Source organism: Montipora foliosa, chromosome 10, assembly GCF_036669935.1.
Source record: "Montipora foliosa isolate CH-2021 chromosome 10, ASM3666993v2, whole genome shotgun sequence".
Classification (NCBI taxonomy): Eukaryota; Metazoa; Cnidaria; class Anthozoa; order Scleractinia; family Acroporidae; genus Montipora; species Montipora foliosa.
In genome coordinates this window covers 27,075,036-27,087,870 of record NC_090878.1, presented here as the reverse complement: position 1 = coordinate 27,087,870, position 12,835 = coordinate 27,075,036, and the positions used below count along the sequence as shown (strand labels likewise).

The window sequence follows — 12,835 nt, the reverse complement described above, 5'->3', positions numbered from 1 at the left end:
CATCTTCAGAGTCAAGAGACTACTCTACTTGACTCTGAAGATGACTTCCGCTCAGGTTGTTGAAACGTCAGTGAATGTCATCTCAAACAGTCCTTCTCAGGACTACACTCACCCGGACGATCGTACTTTACTTGATGATATGACAATTCTCCCAATTATTTGAAACTCGGATGGTGTTCTTGTTAGAAAACCCCTTTATTAGGGGCACTTCTGGTCTCACAGCCAAAGACCACTCCTAAAACCATCTTTCTCTGTGAAGTAGTGTATCAATGTAGCGGTTAATTATAGTTGGCCACATGACTAAAAACAATCTAATATATAATTTTGTGAAGAAGGAAAGACATAATGACTCTTTTGTGTAAAATCTTCTTCGCAGGAGAACAGATCACGAGTTATTCATGCTGTCAAGGCGATGCAGGGAGCCCTGGCTGCTGTGTGGGCAAGGTGTGACCCTTTTTACATTGTCAAGGAACTAAAAGAGATCAGTTTTTCTAAGGCTTGATCTCACCACGCCCACATCTAAGTCCTTTAGGTTTTTCAGTGTTAACATTCATTTACACACTAGCTCAAAAGGACCTTAGTTGACAGATTTTTAATTTTTATGGGACTACCAGGCCATTATAAAGAGAACCCCTCAGATAAAAAAAAAAATTCACCCTTTAGTAAGAAGAAAAGAGCTCCAGCTTAACAACGCACTGTGTAATTCTTTGATTATAAGCACTGATGCGGAATGAGGTTACCGTATAAGATTAGAACCAATTTCAAAATGCTTTTCTTTCAGTTATGGTCAATAGTACCCATAATTTAGCCAAGCCTAAAAGCAGAGCTCCTGGGTTATTTATTCGTACTGGCCTTACTTAAACAATGACAACCTCGTTCTCAGGGCCTCTCTTCTCTACCTCCATTGTCGTTGAGAAAATGACAATTCTCAACAACAATGGAGGCAGAGAAGATAGACCCTGGGGACGAGGTTGAAACAATGAATTTATGGGATAAAACTATTTTCCTTTTTTTTTTGTTTAGCTTTGACGAAAATCAATCAAATAAGGTAAACCAAGCAAAACAATCTAAAATGAGTTAAAACAAGAAAAGGTGGACGAATAATAAATATCCCCTTACAAAGGAAGTTTACAAGAAGAGTGTACTGCCATACTGAGTAGGTTGCCAAATACCATTACAGTCATGCATTTTCCTATAAAAATGAGAGTGCCAAATTAACTTCCGACCGCAAATCAAATATTCAGAATCATCCTTTTGGATTGAAACCGCCAGGAAAAAATTATTTTCCAAACTGTTTTCCACCTGACCTCAATGAGGTCTAAACTTGAGCCCGTGTTATGGTCACCTGATACTGGTCAGTGGATACCTTATTTTGACAGGTGTCAATTGACCATAATATGGATGTCCAATAGAAAGATGTACGCTGTAAACGGCGGCCATGTTGGGCGTATTGATTATTATTATTATTATTATTATTAGGATATTATGCAAGGAAATAAGACGGGTCATTTTACAACAAACCAACGGTCACCTCAGTTAGAGCCGCCATTTAATGTGGATCCTTTACCAACTGCACTTTCAATTTCCACTTCAAATGAACCTCTAAAACTTTGATCGAACGGTGAAAATGTTTTAACAAGCAGACTTTCGATTTAGATTGCTGATCTAAACGGTGTTAAATGACCATTTTGCTGTTTGTGACGAGGATTGTCCGGAAGGTTATTTAGATTTGCCATGTTTGAAGCTTTTGTAAACACCTTGCGCATGCTTTGTGCCGCTTGCACGTTTTTCACGCATGAATTGAGACGTCAATTAAATCAACTTTGGATGGTTTTCTTCCGCAAATGTTGTTGAGATCACTTCGTGAGTATATACTAAAACAATTATTCTTTTCAGTCTCGGTGAATAGTGGCAGAATCTTTACCTAGATTTCAATGAATAATTGTTAAATAGTGTAGTGAATATTAGTAAAGGCGAAGGTTCATTTTGCTGAATCTTTTGTAGACTTTCATGTTTTTAGTAATTAAATTTGATTTTAAATTATTCTTTTAACTTTGTTACTTTAAGTCAATCCCACCAATGTGAATTCATGATCATCTTCATAAGGGAATGGATTAATAGGGACTAAAAGTTGAATTGCATTCATTAATGATGGCAATTTAACACATTCCTCCCTGAAGTTGTCCCAATTGGCAAGTAAAATCGTCTGGCGTTTAACAGAGTACATGTACTGTACCTTAATTAGTCAGGTGCTCAGGTGCACGAAGCATGCCAGTAGAGCACCATGGGTAAGACTTTTTGGGAAATCTATCCATGCGAGAAATTTTAGTCTTGACATTAGTGTACGCCCGTCTGCCTGCGCGTACAGACTGTTGGGGTGGAGGTGGGGAGGTAGGACAGCCTCTGGGGACGGGAGTGTTCTGGCAATTTTCCTTGGCGGGAAATCGCGTGGCAGCGTTGCATTTGGCAACCTGCGATTTTCTGGTGGGAAATCATACTAGTGAAGAGCATCGGGATATCGATTAAAGAGCACCAGAGAAGAGTCAATGAAATTTGAGAAATTTAAGTGAAGAACACCTTGAGGGAAGCCAAGGAAGGACAAGAAGAGAAAATTTCAATAAAGATCACCGTATTAAAAAAAGCTGAGAGAAATACCTGTAGAGTGAGAGACAAAATACTGATTTACAAATATTGGCTTTTAGGTAAATGGTTTCCTTCTTAGTGCATGCTTCACTGCCTCACATATTTTGTAGAACTTGCCTAAAAAAAAAGGAAGGCCTGAAACGTTTGCAATTCCATGTTGACAGAGATTCTGGCATATTTCAAGAATCACCTAGGCTTTTTGTGTGAAAGGGATGTCCAGTCGTGAGCTGCTTTGTTTGACTGTGATATCGCAGTCGAGTAAGCGAATTTACTACTCTTTAGCTTGACTTTTTAATTTAGTAAGATTTTTGTTGTTCCAAACTGAAGAGAGAGGGTGCAAAGATTATCAGCCAAACGGAAAACGTTGTGAAGGAGGTTACTGTGCATGTAACTTCAGTTTTCGTTTTTGATTAAAATTGTTGCATGGTTATCGTTTGTTTACTGCTGTCAGCTCAGAGGTGTTTCATCACTGTAAACTGTATACAATGACGATGATTAATTTTGTACTTTATGCAGAAGCATAATTATTTTCATATACAATATGTTGCTTTCTGGGGTTAGAAACAGGAGCTCCGCTTTTAGGCTTGGCTAGATCTATGTACTGTAAAGTTATTTCTTATATACTTACCTTTTATAAATATATAGACTCTGGATCCAACTTTCTACCGACTTGACCCCTGTCTGTTATTGCCCCTAATCGTGTTTGCAGATTGATGTGATTGGCTGATGGAAATCAGCCAAGTACATAGCTGGATATGCCTTATGGCAAATAGTGGATTGGAATGTAAACTTCAGAATATGCAAATATATGAAGGTGCAAGAATGGACAGTTTTTTCCTTTGTGGCATTCTTACTGGTGTGATATTGATTGTCAAACCGATGAAGATCTCATGAAGTTTATTCTATGTCCTAGGTTCATGTGAGTGATAAAATGTATGACACTGATGGCTTCATGACAACAATAGTAAGTCCACTGGCAGATCAACGAAAGAAGATTTTTGCCATGGATTGTGAAATGGTAACTGCTCAATCTTGTTTACTTTAATACAGTGATCAATCCTACATTAAAAAAGTTCACATGAACATTTTATATTTTCACTGTATTCTGTCCTTTTGAGTGTAGAAAATGAGGAAGAAGTATAGTTACTGTGAAGTAGTAAATGAAAATGACGAATGAATAATGTTAGTTTCTAACGAAACTGTGGAGTTGGTTTGGTTGGTTGAATGGTGTATTAAGCATTAATTAGCCCTTTGTAAAAGTGAATTGAGGAATTGTAACTTGTTTGAGGTTTATGTAGGAAGTCAGGTAGCCTGCGTAGCAGACGCTTCTTTCCATCGGGGTTGACTTTCGAGTTATCATTTTGAATATGGCTGCGGGAAAACGTGGACCAGAGTCAAACGAGAGGCAGACAGACAGCCTTTATTTTAGCACGATGATAATAAAAGCTATGCAGCTTATGGGGTCGTGCAGAAGGCCGAGGAGAAGGATCGAGTGAAACCGCTTGAAATCAACCCCTCAACATTGTTTTTCTAAACCTCTGTTCGCCCACGGACTGAGAAGATATCTTTCTTGAGTGGCTGTTAAAGTGTCTGCCTGTCCATCAAATTTATACTGCTCCCTTTCATAAAAGTGTAAAGACAAAGCAAAGTGGAAAGAGCCAACAATCTGTTTTCAAAAAATGCGGAAACTGCCTTGCGGTAGCTTGGCTTTTCTGGTGTTCTTAAATAAGAGAATAAAGACGTAAAACCACTAATATATGGAGGTGATATTTTGGCTGTCCTTACGAAGGGATTTGGCAAAAGCTTCATATTTCGGTTTTGTTTGCGAAATGTGTTCTGCATTTGAGAAGTATCATCGGTGACCATATTAAAGAAGCTGAAGGATGAGGTTCATGCCAACTTCTCGTTGGCGGTTGCCAGATGTATCCATTCGGAAGATTCAGCTAGTTTTCGCATCAGCAGAAGATATGCTCGACAAGGCATTTCTCAACGACCTAAAATGACATTCTATTAACTTCCAACTTTTTTCCTGAGCAAATTAATAGTATCAGCGCCAATGTTTACACAAGGTGTGCTAGGATTGATGTGCTCGTCACACATGATTGGAATGGGAGGATTCAAAACTTTTTTCCCTTTGCTTGCTTTTAGCGTGGCCATTTACATTCAAACGATCACTCGAAAGCCAACGATGGTGGAAAGAAGCTTCTAGAATTCATCAAACTGCCAAATTTCCATTCCAGAGGGTCTTTGGTAGCCCCCCGCCCCACCCCTCAGGAATTTCCACTTTTTTGCACATCTCAATTTACAGCCTTTGTGAATTCCCGACATTGTACACTTAAATAAATCAGGCATAACTTAGACGTAACGTTTTACGTACTTTATAATTTCTTTGTACACAGTACATATTCTCTTTCGCAACGTAAGTTAACGCAATGATCAGATGATCCACAATGTACCGACAAGCTAAGGAACGGGTACTAAAGTTCAACCGTCGTAGCAGTTGCAAAACGAAAAGTAGGACTTTATTAAAACTCGGCATCGATCTCTAAGCTTACCGACTCACCTGGGGTTCGCTAAAATAATTTCACTTCAGAAGGTACTAAAAGCCTCAACGTTAACGTAAAAATGTATAATCCTAATAAATACATCGTGCAATAATTTGTTTTACCCTGTATGTAAGTAAAAGTTATTCGCACGGTTTGTTCGGTCGCACGAAAAGATTCGAATCGCCCTACAATGCATTGCACACCGATCCTTACGGTATGTCATGTATGTATACACAATGTTTACCTTTGACCATTTGATAAAATAAATCACTCTTTTTATAAAAAGCGGCTTTTCGTCAGAGCAGATTGTCCCCCATTTGAAACAACAATAAAATAACAAGAAAAAAACAAAAAAAAAACAAAGAAAATAAAACACTAAAATAAAATCTAAGTCAGGTCTCAACCTCAACTTCCGCATAGAACATAACTGCTTCTGGTCGTGACGAGAACCTTGGGGTCTAGGTACTAATGTGCACGGTCAGCCATCTTGATTTTTGTTGTGTCCGTTGAGAAGTAAGACATTAATTTTAGCAAACTAGCGGCAAAGAAAAAACTTTCAAGGCAATCATCTCAAGGGTCCTCTCTCAAAAAGATGTCTACATGTATTTCTAATTTTTTACATCATGTATAACCCTGGTCAACCGTGGAAGATTCTTCACCTGTGCACCCCCACCAACCCTCGGAAATCTCGACCTATCACCCCCCTAGGAATTTTCATTCACCATCCGTTTGGGGGGGGGGGGGGGGTATAGATATTTTGAACTTGGAAAATAAACGTTTATTTTTCAGTATTTTAAAAATGTTAACACAGCACTCTCAATGCTAGTGGACTCAATAAGTGCTTTTCATTTTACTAATTTATTCGTGTTTTTTGTTATGATGCCTCCATCAATGGCATTGCTCCCTCAATGTCTTCCTATAATTGTGAACTTTGATCCCTTTGTATACCCCCTTATCCCTTTTCCCTCCTGAAAGGGCCACTTTTAGTCTAGTTAAGAAATCGAAAGTGGTTCAGCGTTCTCTGTATTCTTATTGACAGCGATATTCGTCATCACAGTCGTCAAAACGTTTGCTGAGTGAGTCCACAACAAATTTTGATCACTGTGATGACGAATATAGTTGTTGATAAGAGTACAGACAACGCTGAACCACTTTCAATTTTACCACAAAAAATTTTTACACCAAAGAAAGTGTTTATTTCAGAGTGTGACCACAATCTTGACATAAAGAAGGAATAAGTGTTGTCTATAACTTTCTCGCAATATGATTGGTTTATTTCCCAAAATGAGCGGTCCTGATTGGCTATTACATTGCATGACAGGTCGACACCTGCAGCGTTGGCTAGACTCTTATCAAAAAGGGGAAATTACATGTAGCCAATCAGATTGCGAGATTACAACTAGCAATTGTGGTATACCGGTAGTTACTTTTTGTCAAAATGTGGTAATTTAATTGTAATTGTCCTTATTACATTTTGATGTCTTTTGTGAGCTATTACCAAACAGATGCACAGAAAAATGGACACAGACATCCAAACAAACTGCACTATATGTACATAACTCAGGAGATAATAAGCTTACAAGGTGTGTGAGGCTTTTTCCATATTCTAATTAATTCTTGAGAAAATCCATTGTAAAGTTGGCCATACACGCAGTGCAATTGGATGCCACAGGAAAACTACCGGTATTTAGAATTGTGAAAAAGCTTCGCACACTTTGTTAGCTTTTTATCTCCTGAGTGATATAGTGCAGTTTGCTTGGATGTCTGTGTCAATGCAAGGATTTTAAATCAGTGGAGCAGTCAAGGTCAGTTTCGCATTTGAATGCTTGTGCTTGCTTTATGAAGTAAAAAATGTGAAACTTGAAGGCATTTCCAAATACTACATGTTATTAGCTTTCCAATGGTATACATGTACATGTATAGTTTCCTGGGGTTTCTTTAAAAACAATGCGAACAAGAACAACTTTTAGAAAAAAATATTTTTCTAAAGACTATTTTTTGTCTATAGAGTTACACCACTGCAGGACTTGAGCTAACTCGAATATCTGTGGTAAACTGGAATTTAGAAGTGGTGTATGACACCTTTGTTATGCCAGAGAGAACCATTGTCGACTACAATACCAGGTAATTTGTACAGCTTGGGGTTAGTGGTGTTTTTTTTTAAATATGATAATTATTTCATCATTATCAGACAGAACTGGTAGATCTTTTTGTCATTGGACTGACACAACATTAGCAGGTCATAACTTTGACCCCAGCCCTCTGACTTTTTTGTACTGTATCTGGGAGTCTCTTTCACATTGACGCTGATGTTCTAAAGGTGATTGTGAATGTTAGGCCAGGTTATTATCATTATTGTATCTCTCAGATAGTATGCATGCTATAATTAGCTAATTGAATGGGCCATACACTCTTTAGTTACATCCTGCTAAATTTGAGATTTTGATGCAACATTTTCTAGCCAGCTTTTCGTGGTAATTAGTAAAACTCTTTGAATCTTGCAAGTAACTATTTCAAAAAGCCGAGAAGATTTATTAGTACTTCAAATTTTTGACGCATTCATACATGTATCGTTTGCGGTTAGGGTTTAACCTTCCACTTCAATTAGTTTCCTTTCCCGCACGCCTTATTATCTTAGAGATGTAATAAATATCTTACTTAATTCAAATTCTCTGTCTGTACGAAAGTTACAGTTCCTCATTTTTTCCCGATGATTTAAAGTCCGTTTTTGGGCTTGAGCCAAATATCAATGGAAGAAACTTGGTGTGTAACTTATAGTACGGACCTCAAACTAAGAGGTATGCAATGGCTCATGCATACTCAAAAAAATGCGAGGTATTCCTGAACAAAAGTGGAACCTTCTATCTCATTGTCCTCAGTGGTAGAGTATTCAGGCAAGTAATCTGGAGCTCTAAGGCCTGATTTCTGTTCAGGAGCACTCTGGTTTTTTTTTTTTCTGAGTATGCCCGGCTCATTGCCAGCAAAGAAATCTCTTCATTGATGAAGTTGTTTTGAGTGCTTTCTTTTGGATTCTGTCAGATGCAAGGTTAAGTTTAAATTGGAAGCATTTTTCTCCTAATGTCCTAGGTTTAGTGGAGTAACAGAAGAATCGTTACGTGGCGTGACCACAACTATACGGGAGGTACAAGCAGTGCTGTTAAGTATGATTCACAAGGACACTGTATTGGTTGGACACAGCTTGGAGAGTGATCTCAAGGCCACTAAGGTATTCAACTGTTTTTTTTCATATTAGCCCCCTTCTGGGAGGCAAAAAACGAGTGGCGAAGCCGCGTGGAGAATGGGGTGGGACTCTTTCAAATTCTAACCCTAATCCCCATTCTTTGCGTTGCTTTGGCACTCATTAATCCCGCCAGCTATGCCAGCTACAAGTTGATAGGAGCTTTTAGTGTCACTTAAACACCAAACTTCTGGAAGAAAAAAAATGTCACTTATTAATCAAGTTCATGACCAAAACTATAAGTTACCGACTTTGTTGTTCCAATAGGCCACTTTGGAAAATACCATAATACTCTTTGTTTCTTGCCCAAGATTTTGCATAAGCATTGACTTTGTTTTCTCTTGGGACCATTGTACAAGTCCCAAGAAACAATGCTTTTGCAAAATTTGGGGGGACAAACAAAGAATATTATGGTATTTTCCGAAGTGGCCTATTCAATTCATGTGCATAAAAAGCCATAAATTAAACTGGCAAAACAGGGAACCATAACACAGAGTAAAGCCCTGCGAAAACAAAGAGAGTGCACCTTGAAGTCCAGCGGGTCTTATTATCCTCCATCTACTGACCAATCGTATAATGCATACTACATGATTATATGAGAAATTTACAAAGTTAATTGCTGCTTATGAATAGTTACAATAATACATGGCACAACAAGTTATTCCTGTACCATAGGCCATTTCAGAAACGTGAGAGGACTGGGACGAGTTTCTCAAACTTGCTTGGATTGAAAATCTAAACTCTTCAACTGAAATGTTACCAAATGAAAAGCTATCCAGCCAAGTTTGAGAGTTTTCTACGGAAAATTGGCCAAATGGGAGACTTGCAAAAGTTGCAAAATCCCATACAAACCCTTATAATTTTGTGGCCTGTCTACCCATTCCATACAAACTCTCTATTTTGGGTGATATTTGAAGATATATTATTTCACATTTTCCTTCTCTAAATACATCTATTCTTGGTAAAGACTCTCAAACTTGGTTGATCTTTCATTTGAATGTCTTAGTTTTTTAAACAAACGGAAAACAACCAAACTCGTCCCAGTCCTCAGTCCTCTCTCTGAAATGGCCTATGTACTCTTCATCATAGATGAAGCCCGGCAAAAAGGTAGGGTTATTTGATGTTGAAAGACCGATTGCCTTGGGAGCGAACCATCAAGGAGACCTGGCCCCTAGACATAAATGAAACTCTCAGAAATGCTGTTTACATTGAGATTGGAGAAAATAAGTAAACTAAACTTATTGCATGAATGTACCACTGGTCCATCTGATAGAATCCGCGAAAACATGAATCAAAATGTCTGCAGATTATCTGGGGTGTCCACTTACTGATATCATCACAACTGCATCAAGAACTTAAAATATATACTTTCCATCAGCCTGGAAGCTGGCGTGCATCTGCGCGATTCCCAAAGGGAACCAAATTAAATCTGAGAAAGATTTACGACCATATCAATAGTACCAGTGCTTTCAAAGGTTCACGAACGGCTGATTTTCCGCCAGCTTTCTGATTTCATTGATAAGAACGATGTTGTGAACTACAGCAACATTTTTGCATATCGAAAGGGCCAATCGCACACTACTGTACTTCAAGCTATACCAGATGAGATAGTGAAAGCTATGAAGTGTTCGGGGGTAACTATGATGATTTTCGCCGATTTTTCTAAAGCATTTGTTTCAGAAATCTTGTCATCAAGATGAGTAAACTAGGTTTCTCAAGAAACGTCCTGATATGGACGCTTAATTATGTTACGTATCATAAACAGACGTTTAAAATGTAAATTTTGGGAGTACCACAAAGCTCCATTCTACAATCGGCGACAAAATTAGTTGAGACACTTGCCAACAGAGCACACTGGCAACGACACATTCATTGTTTGCAAAGAAAACTTGTCCAGAAAGTACGTTTCCGGGATACCCCTCCCTCCCCCACCCTAATCAATGTTGTACTGCTGTCGACAAGGTTCGTAGAAAACAGAAAAACACAACATTGTCCCGGGGGCGCGGGGGAGGGGGCCATTTGCGCCGCCGAGCTTGAAATCGACTCTAAAGGATAAGAGTGTCTCAACAATTTTGACGCCGATTGTCTGTATGAAAAAACTTTGTATGAAGTGTAATGACGACTTCTGATAAGTGTTTTTTTGCATTAATATATGAAATATACACATTTCAATGGCGTTTATGCGTTGTCATGTCATATCGGAATCAGAACATATATTAAATCACCTTTTTCTTTATTACGGTGATGTAGCAGTCACTGGTATGATTGCAGACATTTCAGTGTCGAACATGGTTTTCACACAGAACATTTCTAACGAGATCAGGGCATGCATACGCTTGCCATAAGGGCATGTATACGCTTGCCATCTATTTGCGAAGGGCGGAAAGTGAATGATATTGTCAGGGGAAGTGATATCTCACGGGCTTAGATGTACCGCATTCTAAAAAAAGAGAAATTTTAACGCAAGTAATCACTACCGAGAACGTCATTTACAACGGCCAAAATGTGGATGTCGAACGCGCAGCGAAGTTAAGTTCATGCCACAAACGCTTATTATTGAGAGGAAGGACATCGTACTAAATAATGACAATTTCAAGACGATTTGTGCAGTGTTTTGGATTTGACATACCTTGAAATAAAGTGATACTTTCGGAACATTGCGTGACGTTTAGCATTCCCTTTTGAAATTCACCATACATAATTCCATTTCAACTTGTTACAAGGGATATGACCCATGAAAAAGAGCGAAATATAAATAGCAAAGACAGTTTATAACTCCTGGGACAAAAAAAGAGCAGCAAACAGTGCTGTACTCTGATTTTAGGAACTCCGCGGAGGAGTGGCCACGAGTAACCACGAGTAACCATAATTAACAAGTAGAATAATTACATTATCTTTTTATAATAATCTTGTGGTTACTCGTGGTTACTCGTGGTAAATGAGAAAATATTGTTTCTTTACTCCCAAAAACATTCATTTCCCACCAAAACCAGCTCTGCAAAGCATCTGCGACAAGGTGGAAAGTCTTTTTGCACCGACATAGCAATTTGAGCGTGGAAAGTAAATGTGTTCCCCGGCTGTAACAGCCACCATGTCTGTTTCGCATTCATCTGCGACACCACTTCGACCAACAAAATCGGCTTCTTCTGATGAATTGGAGTTAGAGGCATAACCCTTTAACAAATCCATACTTTAACGCTACTGACAAATAGCGTATTAAAGAAGGCAAAAGTGAACAGGTCCTTTGCCCTTACGTCACAATCTTCGCTTCGCACAGGACAACGCATTTTTCACGCTCGAAAACGAGAATAATAAACTATCCGCATTTTTTTAGACCTGTAAAAAGTCTTTCACTCATGTGGTCAAATTGATGGACAGACTGGACTATAGGTGCCCGTATAAAGGGTATAAAGGAAGTTTTCTGAAAAAGACAATCGGCGACAAAATTAGTTGAGACACTTGCCAACAGAGCACACTGGCAACGACACATTCATTGTTTGCAAAGAAAACTTGTCCAGAAAGTACGTTTCCGGGATACCCCTCCCTCCCCCACCCTAATCAATGTTGTACTGCTGTCGACAAGGTTCGTAGAAAACAGAAAAACACAACATTGTCCCGGGGGCGCGGGGGAGGGGGCCATTTGCGCCGCCGAGCTTGAAATCGACTCTAAAGGATAAGAGTGTCTCAACAATTTTGACGCCGATTGTAGGTCCGCTGTTACTTAATATCTGTGTTGCTGATCTTCAGGATAATTTGAATGTCAAATGCTTTCAGTTATGCGGACCACGCAACAATCTACAATCATGCCTGATCTGAATGACTGCAGAAACACCATTTCTCAATCAATTCCTAAACTAAGTGTCTGGTCTCAGGAGAGTACCCTCGCCTTTTATAATAGCGACAAACCCAAGGTTATGATCTGAGACATCCACCTCGCAAAAATGTGCTCAGTTACCAGGTCTTTGAATAAAAGCGAGGCTGGAGTTGACCTTGCTTTGATACAAACCTCGTTGCTTTTCATCTGTAAATCATGTTGTTGTAATTCTAAGGAGTTTCTATTAACATAAGAAAAGCAGCGACGTTTCTATCAAAACAAGGTCAACTCCAGCCGCGCCTTTATTGAAAGGCCAGGTAACTGAGCACTGCACTGTAAAATGGTCTATTTACTAGAATCTATTAGACTTTCAAAGGACTTTTTATGTAATAGAGTGCAATGTACAAAGCGATTAGTTAATTTTTACTGTAGTTTTACAATTTATAAGTTTATCTATGTGATAATTATCTTTAACTGTCAATAATGTAATTTAAGAGAGAAGAGTCACCCCGTGGATTTGTTGAATAAACTATCATCATTTTTTTTCCCCGTTCGGTAAGTAAAATTAGGCGATGTGACTTCTTGTTAGTTTGA

The 12,835-nt window shown here is 38.7% G+C and overlaps 1 protein-coding gene across 1 annotated transcript in view; it reads left to right on the top strand.

Annotated features, from left to right (window-relative positions):
- LOC137972466 (RNA exonuclease 1 homolog) overlaps window positions 1-12,835 on the top strand; it is a 41,096-nt gene that overhangs the window by 18,986 nt on the left and 9,275 nt on the right. The window contains exons 8-11 of the mRNA XM_068819216.1: window positions 377-444; window positions 3,557-3,661; window positions 7,198-7,313; window positions 8,277-8,415. Coding sequence (XP_068675317.1) covers window positions 377-444; window positions 3,557-3,661; window positions 7,198-7,313; window positions 8,277-8,415 — 428 coding nt within the window. The remainder of the gene's footprint in view (window positions 1-376; window positions 445-3,556; window positions 3,662-7,197; window positions 7,314-8,276; window positions 8,416-12,835) is intronic.